The sequence below is a fragment of the Lampetra fluviatilis genome, chromosome 11 (genome assembly GCF_964198595.1).
Source record: "Lampetra fluviatilis chromosome 11, kcLamFluv1.1, whole genome shotgun sequence".
Lineage (NCBI taxonomy): Eukaryota > Metazoa > Chordata > Hyperoartia > Petromyzontiformes > Petromyzontidae > Lampetra > Lampetra fluviatilis.
The window spans coordinates 4,073,757-4,086,266 of record NC_136285.1 but is presented as its reverse complement, the minus strand read 5'-3'; the positions used below and the strand labels follow the sequence as shown (position 1 = coordinate 4,086,266).

The following is a 12,510-nucleotide window of genomic DNA, read 5'->3' as shown; positions in this document are numbered from 1 at the left end:
AAGAGTAGCAAGTTGGTGGTCTTAGCCATAGCTGGCAATGAATTTACAAAAAAGCCACGATATTTCACTTGCCAGCTTTTCCCTAAATTGAATCGGACGAGCTCTGGGCGACACGCCGAGGTTGCTTTTGCACAGCACGAGCATTGTCTCGACATGCGCCTCAAACTATTCCGTCGGACGAAAAATACCCCAGCACCACCCAATAGCGCGAGACGCGGGGTCCCAGTGGGCCCCTAAAACAGGAAAAGGACTGAAGACCCGACGGGGGAACAGCCCTGGTTTGTCTCTCCTGCCCCGTTGACAGTGACGACCGCTCTCAACCGCGCCCCCAACCACCATACGTGTTAGAAGGTGCGGGGATATTTCATCCATGAATGGAACGATCAGTTACTCCTCCCAAAAAGTGCGAATATGATGAGGTGCAAACCCTCGGGCGCACATCACTGATTACTCCCCAACACAACACGTGTACTCTGGTGGTACACGCAGACCCGACTCAGCTACCCTAGTACAACACGTGTACTCTGGTGGTACACGCAGACCCGACTCAGCTACCCTAGTACAACACGTGTACTCTGGTGGTACACGCAGACCCGACTCAGCTACCCTAGTACAACACGTGTACTCTGGTGGTACACGCAGACTCCACTCAGCTACCCTAATACAACACGTGTACTCTGGTGGTACACGCAAACCCCACTCAGCTACCCTAGTACAACACGTGTACTCTGGTGGTACACGCAGACTCCACTCAGCTATCCTAGTACAACACGTGTACTCTGGTGGTACACGCAGACCCGACTCAGCTACCCTAGTACAACACGTGTACTCTGGTGGTACACGCAGACGCCGCTAAGCTACCCCAATACAACACGTGTACTCTGGTGGTACATGCAGACTCCACTCAGCTACCCCAACACAACACGCGTACTCTGGTGGTACACGCAGACGCCACTCAGCTACCCTAGTAAAACACACATACTCTGGTGGTACACGCAGACACCACTCAGCTACCCTAGTACAACACGTGTACTCTGGTGGTACACACAGACGCCACTCAGCTACCCTAGTAAAACACACATACTCTGGTGGTACACGCAGACACCACTCAGCTACCCTAGTACAACACGTGTACTCTGGTGGTACACGCAGACCCGACTCAGCTACCCTAGTACAACACGTGAACTCTGGTGGTATACGCAGACCCCACTCAGCTACCCTAGTACAACACGTGTACTCTGGTGGTATACGCAGACCCCACTCAGCTACCCTAGTACAACACGTGTACTCTGGTGGTACACGCAGACTCCACTCAGCTACCCCAATACAACACGCATACTCTGGTGGTACACACAGACCCGACTCAGCTACCCCAATACAACACGCATACTCTGGTGGTACACGCAGACGTCACTCAGCTACCCCAACACAACATGGTGGAACACGCAGACCCGACTCAGCTACACTAGTACAACACGTGTACTCTGGTGGTACACGCAGACGTCACTCAGCTACCCTAGTACAACACGTGTACTCTGGTGGTACACGCAAACGTCACTCAGCTACCCTAGTACAACACGTGTACTCTGGTGGTACACGCAGAGCCGACTCAGCTACCCTAGTACAACACGTGTACTCTGGTGGAACATGCAGACCCGACTCAGCTACCCTAGTACAACACGTGTACTCTGGTGGTACACGCAGACGTCACTCAGCTACCCTAGTAAAACACACATACTCTGGTGGTACACGCAGACACCACTCAGCTACCCTAGTACAACACGTGTACTCTGGTGGTACACGCAGACCCGACTCAGCTACCGTAGTACAACACGTGTACTCTGGTGGTACACGCAGAGCCGACTCAGCTACCCTAGTACAACACGTGTACTCTGGTGGAACATGCAGACCCGACTCAGCTACCCTAGTACAACACGTGTACTCTGGTGGTACACGCAGACGTCACTCAGCTACCCTAGTAAAACACACATACTCTGGTGGTACACGCAGACACTACTCAGCTACCCTAGTACAACACGTGTACTCTGGTGGTACACGCAGACCCGACTCAGCTACCCTAGTACAACACGTGTACTCTGGTGAAACACGCACTCTCCACTCAGCTACCACCCCGGATGCTGTGGAATGGCTGACAAAATTAAATAAGCAATTGTAGCCTCTTGCTTTTTTTTGTATAAATTGCCAAACGAAAGAAGAGGCGTCGTCCAGTGTTTGTAAAGACTGAATAAATAAGAGGGCCCTTGAAGTGACTCCAGCAACAATGTTGTGCCATCAGTGTCTGACACCACGTGGCGATATGATGCTCCGATAGCCGAACACATTTTAGGGACATTTCTGCAAAGTGTGCTTACGAGTCCGTGCAACTGACATACAATAGGCAGTTGAATGGCAATAATAGTTTGCATACAAAAATAACAATATGTGTGTACCACTAATTTGCAGCGTAGATGTGAGCCACACACTTCACAAATGTGGTTTAAAAAAAGTCCCATAGCGAGCATCTTGTGGGGAGGCCTTCATCCACTGCTGGAATGAGAATGGTTGGATGTCTTTATATAATGTTAATTACAGTGTCATGAAAATCTAAAACTAAATTAAGACAATCATTCCCCCGGAATGACTTTAAATTGTTGCATTAGATGGTGCAGTAGGCACATAAGTCGGTTAACTATCCTACAATGCACTCTCGTATTTTTATTTATTTCACAAAGGTAATCGAACAATGTTCATTGCTCTATAACCTCGCGATGATCAGTCTGGTTGCAATGAAACCACATTCATCAATATGCAGTCGATTTAAGGTGTGTGGAATAGCTCTCAGAAGAGGTGCTCGCTTAAAGCACCAATCCCAATTGTGTATCTATGTCTCAGAAAGGACAAGGTACTGAGGTGAGCACCGGTCTCGTCTGTGTTGATTGTCAACACACTCTAAAAGGCATTTACTTTAGGCCGAGTCAACCTAAGGGAGTAGAATGGCCATGGTCAGATCCAAATTGCCACCGCTGTGCTTGGCCAGAAATCTGGGCTCTATGGGATTAGAGTGCAATCACTAACGGCCATGCACCACTGCCTGCACACAAACACAATGGCAAAGATCCCCCGCGTAGCCTTCATAGACTGTTGGGGCAAGTGCTGTTAGCGAACGCCTATGAAGGCCGGAACGGCACACAAGGGGGTGGGTGGTCAGCACAATACCCGGCCGCCTATGTCACCCCAGTGGCGATGATTTTAAACGCCGCACCAGGTACTCATTTTGGCTGAGTCGACCGAGGGGAGCCCCAGAACCGGTTCAGATAATCATCCCTGGTGTTGCCCGTAAGCGGGAATGGATCTCGGGTCACCAGGTTTATTGCACATAAAGACAAACACACACGCACGCACTCGTATATACCCGTACGCACACCAATACATTTATCTCCTGGATAAACACGCGACTCGGGATGTGTATTTTTTTTTTAAGTCAAATGAAAGGCAGTAGGCATTGGACACTGGCCCAGCTGGTGTCAGGGATCTGGCAACAGCTCCAACAATAAATAGGGATGAATCAGAAAGCTCCGCTGGCCATCCATGCTCGATGGCTACTCTAAGAAACATCGCTGCAATATTTAAACATAACAATACAACCACACTGGCTGGCCCAGGACAATTCTCCAGCCCGTCTCAGAATGTCTGACAAGCTGCCTTGATTTTCTGCACAAGTAAAACAAGGGAATGGATTGGCAGATGTGGGTTGAGGAGAGATGCAGTCAGGTTCATGGAGAGAGGCAGTCAGTACGCGAAACAGGAAGGACTTGAGTGATGGCTTTGAAGGACGATTCAAGAGCTGGAAGTGTGGATGGACATGGCTACAGAGTTCCAAACAGCAGGGGCGACGAGGTATAATGGGGGACCTCCCAATGCGTGGGGGTGCTAGCCGACCGGGAAACCGGTCAGGGGGTCTTGAATACTGGCGAGGACGGCTCGCGGGGAAGAGTAGAGCGAGATGACAGGGGAAGAGTCAAGTGGGAACAAGGCCACAAGGATCTTGAAGACGTTTCGAATCAATCCTGCAGTCGATCCAGGATTGAATTGAGAGCCAGGAGAGAAACCGAGAAGCAGTGGTGGAATGTTTAGGTAGTGCGGTGATTGGTGTCGAGTCTTTGTGGAGTTTCAACTGAATGGTAAAAAAAAACATTTTCTGAGATCAGTAGAGACAGTTCCTGGTGACCTAGACATTTTAACCAGGCCTGGACAAAAAATGTAATTTTGTTATAGTGTATTTAGAAACACATATATATACATATATATAGCATAATACTTATTATGCACTCACATTTTGCTATGCACAGCACACGTGCTGTGCATAGCAACATTTCTTACCCACCAAGTTGTATTCCCCTTTTTTGTCAAACAAATAACTTTTTTTAACGACGTAGCAAACCTATTTGCAGCTACGATTTGCTTGTGGATACCACAAAACATCATTACCTATGCAGATTGGTGCCACATTAATAGTGGGAAACCAGACAGTTTAGAAATGATTCTGGGAAGAGACATACACATACATTTTTTGAATTATTATGTTTTGGTGATGCTGCTGCTGTATTGGCAGTGGTTCACAAGCACAATTAGCAAAGAAACTTAACCACATTTGTAAATAACACTACGCAGCCTTGCTAGGAAAAAAATGATATATAATAGACGGTATTTTAGGCAATGGCCCATCTTTCCTAGCACATCAAATGTCGACGGTTAGAACAATGTGTGCTATGAGGAAAGGCCCTAGCCCGAACCCTCACCTATTAAAGATTGCTTTCCTGATTAGGCCACTTCAGTGTTATTGACGAACGCGTTGAGTATTTCTTTTTTACAAGTCAAAAATTATCACTTCGGCTTGTATCACATCGCAATTGGGCCCGGTGTGCGCTCGCTTTCGCCAAATCTGTCACGCGTTTTACGGCAATTGCCTCAATCTTTTTGGGAAATTAAACGGACCAAAGGATATACTGAAAATTGGGGTTTACAGCGAGTGCTCATTACCTAGCATCGAACTCCGCGGTGAGGGGATGTGTTTATATATGAAAGGACAATGACACAATATTTCATTATTTTAACAGCCCCCCCTTTAGAGGGCAATAAGTGAGGCCCTCTGTGCGAAGAGTGAACGCAATGGAAGCTGAATTGCCTCCCCTGCAGAGTGCACCCACTGCACTCTGGGAATTGGCACGGAAATAAACAATTGCGATGCACAAGTTAGCTGAGGTCACCCCACACACAAAGTATAAAACATTCAAGGCCTGCATCACACGTCCCCTCGTCTGCTAAGCATACGCCCGCAATGCTGATAAAAGCCACTGCTAACGAAGCAGCATGTCCTGGTTTGCACCGTAATCGCAGCGGTGTTGGACAAATATACCCGGATTTTCCTAGGGTCAAGGGTTACATCAAGATTGCCAGCACAGGGAACTGTATTGTTAACTCTATAGAGACCTTCGCAATATATATAAAGTCTGATCCAGCGAATTAGAAAAGTATCTGTTCGGCTGTCTACGCGATTTCCCAAGACATGCGTCTGTGTGTGTGCAAGCTTCTTTCTCCTCTTTTCCCCCCCCCCTGCTCCCACCAAAAGTGACTGAATATTGACAAACACGGGTGCATTAAAACCAATAATGGCTGTCAATAGGACAGCGGGATTTTCACCGCTGGCTCAGGGCTGCTGCTGCTGCCAACGACATCATCATGCGTGCACTCGCCTCAGCTGCGCGGCCGCCGCCGTCGTTAGCAGGGGAAACGGCGAGCGAGGTTTGGCCCCGGTGATTTTTTTTACTGAAAAACCTGTCGCAGAGACGAGCTGACACAGGGCCACGCGAGCGTTCGCGCTTGAATAAAGACGGAGAACTGGGGGGGGCGGGAGGGCTGGAAGGGCTGCATGCGAGCGAGGATGATTGGAGGAGCGTGAGCCATCTCAGACCTTGTCGCAAAAAAATCAATAACCACGTCAAGCGTGACCCTGTGGACATTGCAGAAGCCCTAAGGTTTTGTTGTGGTGCTGTGGCTTTCTCTTTTTTGGGGGGGTTGGAAAGAGGACGGCACTTTTTTTTCAAACATCCCATCCATATGGAAAAGTGTCTGTGCATGTGCTTGGTCTTTCTCTACCAGGTGTGTAGCGGTGGGGGGGGGGGGCAGTGCAGCGGTTAGCGCGATGGGGTACAAACCCGGCATTGACCCGAGTTTGCGGCCAACGCCAGTGACGATTGTCTGATCCGGTCCTGGGTCTTGCCTAAGTCGACTCAGCCTCAAGTGAGTAGCTGGTGCGATGTGTAAACATCCTCACTGGGGAGACATTGGTTCAAGGCACTCAATAGAGATGATTGCCATCCATTGATCGTTTTGAGCTGGATGACCTTTTGACTTTGACTTAGGAGTCAGAGCCCGATTGCCACCCTCTCGTTTGTAGAGATGAATTCCAACATGTGGCAATTGCTCAAAAAACGTATTTCTTTTCTTAAATTGGACAAAATCCAAATACCAGCAGTAAATGGTATACTCGTAAGAATAACTGCAATCAATAAACTACTCTTACCCAAAAATGACCTTTCCATTTATATTCAAAAATAAGTCTAACCATTCACTGCTCAAAAGAAGCAATTGGGCAGCACTTGGTTCTGTTGGAGATCCTGAAGCAGTGGTGGAAAAAAATCCCTGGACATGAGCCGGTCCATCCATAGGAGAACCCATCCTTGCTCCTCGCAAATTGGTACCCATTTCATTGATTACGGATATACAATGGGGGGTTTGACCACAGCAATGCCCGACTTGAACTTTAAACGGGGTTGTTTGACCTCATTTGTATGTATGTTGAACTTCTTTGGTGCTGTATGTAGCCAACTGTCAGCATGGCCTGGTGAAATATGGAGCCCAGGGTAGCCAAGGCCTGGGATTGAACTCGGGTGGCTGGGTTCACAGCACAGTACACTAACCACTGCGCCACAATCTGTGCCTGTGTTGGGTGACAAAAGTCAACAAATCAATGTGTTTCCATGCTCAGAAACGTATGGGTCAATGCTCATCTCTATTGACTGGCCCAAATCAGTGGTGAAAATTTCCCACAAAGTGGTGCTCATTTGATTAGCCATGGAGGAATTATTGGCCAAGTCAACCCAATACCCCAAAGTTGAACTTGCATCCTTCCGTGCGTCGAATACTCCAATGATAGCACCACTCGATCCCGTCAAGGAGCATAAACCATCACGCAGACGCCTTGACACTGTTGACAGAGGCTAACAAATGCCCTTGGTAAGGGATAGTAATCAAGCATCTGCATATCCATGACACAGTAAAGTTGGGTAAGTGCAACGCAAGATACGTTGGTGATGACCTTGGAAAGATGAAGAAACAAAACCAATGAAGATGTTTTTAACAAAAAATTTAGCAGAAAATAGGCCCATGGTTTTATGACCTGGTCATTCTATTAAATATTACGGCATATAAATGAAACGGCCAATGCATCGCAGTGCGTAACGTCATTAAAAAAGGTTTATGTTCAGAGGTGGTAAGTGACAGAAGCAACACTTATGCTAAAAATAAAAGAAACATCTTGTTTCATGGCAGAGCGAAGGAGCGTTTACGTAAGCGGCTGTGTTCATATATATATGTAACTGTGCGTGTTGCACCGCTGCTATGGGTCACACGAAGTTCACAGCTTCTCGGGCTTTTTATAGACATCTGAGTTCGCTTTCGCCCCCTCCTCCCGCAAACCCCCCTTCAAATCCACCCTCCCGAGCGCAGAAGCGAATTGACTAAAAAGCTGATTCCGGGGAGCCAAGACGGCAAGAAATTCAGCGAGGATGAATGCGGTCGAAGGAGGGCAAGGGATGTGGATTTGGCTCCCTCTCTGGCCGCAACGTCACGTGTCGCGAGAGATTACGCAATGGCGGCCCCGAGCGCAGAGTGGTGGCCATGCAAGCTGGCCGGCGGTGGGTGGATGCATGGGGGAGGTGACGGGGTGGGGCCACGCGCCGTCGGGCTCGCGAGGAGGGGCAACGCGCCGCTGCCGCCACCGCCGCTGCCGCCACCGCCGCTGCTGCTGCACGAGCGCGGGCCGTGCGGACAGTGGGAGCGGGCGGGCGATGTGCTGCCGAAATACGGAGCGCGCGCGCGTATTGTGAATTGTGAATTCAGAGTTTGTAGGTGAATATTTGAGATGTTAGCTGCAATTGTCAAGTAAGGTTTGTTGCATTAATCGGATGACTTCGTCCAGAATCGGAAAGATGCGGATGAACGTTCTGGTCAGATGTTGACTCAGCCAATAATCCCTAGAAGACTGATAAAGTGAATACATTTTTGTGGGTAGTAGTTACCACCATTGGCACCGAGATGTTAACAGCGATGAAAAATAGCTTGAGCAAAGTGTGGGTTACACTGTTGCTGTTCGTCATCCACCACATCCCAACTGCGTTGTATGAGAGTCACGAATCGAGATGAAGAATTGTCCATGTGAAACTCGTACAGTCAATCACAAATTCACACGACGTCGGAGAAGAGGCAAGGGAAAATGAGACTGCGTCGTTTTCTTAGAGTCACTTCAATCAGCCTCTCTTATACAACACTTCATACGCAGTACAGGAGGTTGAAAATGTAAAAGATAATACTCATTTACAAATTGCAGCCTTCATAGCTATGAGTATCCGAATTAAGCAGGGAAAAGCCACAAGCAAAACATTATAAATCATTTGAGAGTGAAAATAAACTCGCAGTGTATCCTTTCAAGCGGTAGAAATTCCCCATTAGCATCGTCAGGAGCAGCCTGCCGACAGAACTGCTGCTGATCTCCGACCCATCAGCGAGCCAGGTGTGACTGCGGTTACCGAGTTTCACTCGCAATGAGGTCACAAATTCAAATCCAAGTCAGGGATTCACAGAACCCATTATCTCTTCTGTGTCGGTAATATATTTACACAATTGGCTTTATGTTTAAAAAATAAAAAAATGTGTGGGTGCATCTTATAAGACGTGTGTGTGTGTGACCAGATCTGCACTGCCCTATGAGCACAGCGACCCGAGTTCGATTCCCGCTCACGGCCAACACCAGTGACGAATATCTGAATCGGTCCTGGGCCTCCCCTAGGTCAACTCAACCTTATATGAGTACCTGGAGCAATGTGCAAGGACTGCCACTGGGCGACAAAGGTGGTCGGGAATGGTGCTGGCCACCTCATGCACCGTGCCAGTCTCCATCGGTCCTCGCTAACAGCACTCTCCCCGAAAGTCTGTGTAACTTTATTGACACCGGGTACATGCCTGGGGTGCGTCTTGATTTTCGGGGGTATTCTTATAAACCTAAGAATAAGTAGATCTTGAGCCAGAGGCCTCATCTATGCTCGAGTGGTTCATCTAAACCATTACTTGTTACTGACTGGCCACAGTAGTGGGAATAGCCTTCGTGACACAACGTGAATGACACCCGGACATCTCCCTGCTTAAACGGGAGTGGGGGAGGTCAGTAGTCGTCAGCGCTAGGCTCGTGGCTTTAAAAGACGCCTTTCCTGTGGTGGGTATTGTGCGAAGCAGAAGCCGCTGGCATACGAACGTATGCACGTGTAAAAAACAAACTATTAAGATTTTAATTTTACCAGATAAGGCCCGCTGAGCTATGCGACCACGGGGAAAGAGACACGCAAACTCCGAATATACAGGCGTCAGGGTCAGGATTGAACCCACGACCTCCTGTATACCAGATGAGGTAGTGAACATCTCGCCACCATGCCCCCTCCACCACGTGCATGCGTGGCGTCACCTCGGCACGTATCTACGAGTGCAGTCCTCGTCGGCGCGAGAGGGTTAGTCATCAGTTTAACATGTGGTAGGCTTTCACGACCAATATCATGCGTAAAAAAGTTTTTTTTTGGGTTAGATCACTTAAATATGAATGTGTCGTTAAATCCACCGTCACCCGGCACTGCCAATTAGTCAGGTTTGTCGCGTAAACAAAATGTGCCAATTCATTACTCCTTCAGCACACCCGTGTGTTGGAAAGTTAACCCGCAATATTTACATGCTGAGTACGACAATTCGCTGGTGATTGCAACCAGCCTCATCATGCGATTATCCAGAACTGTGATGAACCCCTCCTGTCTTCTCCTCAGGTGCGAAGACCAGAGGGGTGGAACTGGGGGGGGAGGGGGCGGTGTTCACGTGGGTCATGTATAACGTCGTCATGTACGGTGGGAGTCACCGCTCTCTACGAGCGTGGCACCTGGTTCAGCGCGGAGCAGTCGAGCAGGAAGAGGCGCAGGGGCACGGCGGTGGGCAGCGACGAGGCGGCACCTGCCAGCGCGCGCAGGCGCTCGATCTCGCGCGCTGACGCGCCCAAGTTGGGCGGCTCGCGGCTCATGAGGGCCTGAGCCCGGGCCTCCGCACCGCCGTTCAGCAGGTACGCGAAGCGGCCGTACACAGAGCGGTACCTGGCATGGGGCACGCCGACATCATCGTCGTTATTGCCGACCTCATCACCGTCGTCATCGTCGTCATCAGCGCCGTCATCATCATCATCATCGCCATTGACGTCACCATCATCGTCATCGTGGTCATCTCCATCGTCATCATCATTGTCGTCGTCATCCCGTCATTGTCATCGCCAATGTCGTCATTGCCATCATCATCTTTGTCGCCATCGTCATCATTGTCATCATCGCCGTCGTCATCGCCATCGTCGTCATAATTTTAAAAGGGGTTCGACTGACACATTGTTGACATCGCCACGATCAACATCATGACATCATCAATGATCAATCCCCTACTGGATGAAGGCCTCCCAAGCTGTCATCATTTCCCACAATCTTGTGATGTGACAATGCACCTGGCACCTGCACATGAGCTCATTTCATTGCTCCATCATCATCATCCTCCTCAAAATAACGGGCTGATTCATGTTGTGGTTGAAACGTGGTTATAATTTATGAACAGCATTAACATGGTACAACGTATATTTGTTTAACCAATGGTTTTGCACCAAACATTTTTTTTTAATTGTCTCTCTTATTATTATCACTACACTTGTTAACCCAGGAAAGCCTCACTGAGTCTCTGAGACTCTTTCTCGTGAGGGTACTGCCAAGTTTTCGCACAAGGGGGCGATGTTGCTGCTGTTTGTAATCCCAATTGAGTAATTTGCAGGTATTTATTTCTTTATCATTGGGCTATTTTGGTCAATAGCAGCGACACTGCTTGCTTATGTATTAACTACGGGAGGAATCCTGAGAATCCAGAGGAAAAAGATGCAGGCAGAAAGGTGCCCGAGTCGGGAATTGAACCCAGGTCCTCCTTGCTGCCGGGCACCCATGTCGTCTTAAGCAACATCCGAATTGTCTCCCCGCTCAAATGAATGTGGGGCAGTACTCTACCTATTTCACTAACTATTTTTATTTTACCAGATGAGGCTCACTGTGCTGCGTAGCTCTTTTTTAGAAGCAACCTGGCCATAAATGGCAGCTCAACGAAGTGGTTTATCACGTGGATATTTTAATATTATGGTGGGACCACAGGGTTCCGAATAAACGGGGTCCCGAATTAGCGGAAGTCAAATAAATTTCTCTATTTTTGGCGACTCCGTCCCACCGTGCACATAAACGCCACGACCTACCAGAAATCAATCCTCTCGTTCTTCAACAAGAAAATTTGCTGAAGTCATTAACAAAACTTTTAAACTTTGATTAGCGCATCGTGTAGAGCTCGTCAAGAGGAATAAATTGCCGTATCGTTCGCCTTCAACAGACATAAAATGACGTCGCAACGCAGTTTATGCGAAAGCCGGGGGCTTATGGGACCCCCGGGGTCCCACCATGAGGTTCATTTATTGCAGCAAAATACTCTGAACGCGCGATGTTGATTCTAAATGTGGAGGGAAAAGCCGAAGGACCTGCAGAAAAATGCACGCGATCATGGAGAGAACATGCAAACTCCGAATATACACGTGTCAGCGTCAGGGTTAGGATCGACCCCACGACCTCATGTATACCAGGCGAGGTAGTTAGCATCTCGCCACTGGGGTGCCCCTCAACTGCATTACAAGTAATTGGCTTTAACATCACACTCTTTAAAATATATAAATCTAAAAATGTAGTTATTAAAAATTTCATTTCAATTAAATTCCAACCCAAGTTTGATGATCAACAGCAATAATAATTAAATTGTACAAATTCCAAACGTACCAAATTATGCGGTCCTTTTAAAGCAAACCTCGCAGTTCGACATATTTTGCCTAATTTATTGGAATTCATTTAAGAGTTGAATAATAATAATGTTATTAATCATGAGCATCAAACGAAAGCTTGTTACAAAAAATTTAATATTGACTCATGACAACAGTCAGGCACATGCTTTGCTTCCTCATCAGAGTAATGACTGAAGCCTGAGCACAAGGCCAAAGTTTCGTATCACCGAGCATCCAGCAACAGACATCGGCATTAAAGTTGCAATGGATAAGAGGTTACTACAATTGTTGATTTAAGC

The 12,510-nt window shown here is 48.0% G+C and overlaps 1 protein-coding gene across 10 annotated transcripts in view; it reads right to left on the bottom strand.

Moving 5' to 3' along the window:
- The window catches only part of LOC144934736 (dynein axonemal heavy chain 3-like), an 864,594-nt gene that overhangs the window by 493,845 nt on the left and 358,239 nt on the right, over nt 1–12,510 (bottom strand). For all 10 annotated transcript variants that reach the window (XM_078860821.1, XM_078860816.1, XM_078860817.1 and 7 more), the window contains one exon: nt 10,256–10,463. In XM_078860821.1, the coding sequence (XP_078716947.1) occupies nt 10,256–10,463 (208 nt within the window). The remainder of the gene's footprint in view (nt 1–10,255; nt 10,464–12,510) is intronic.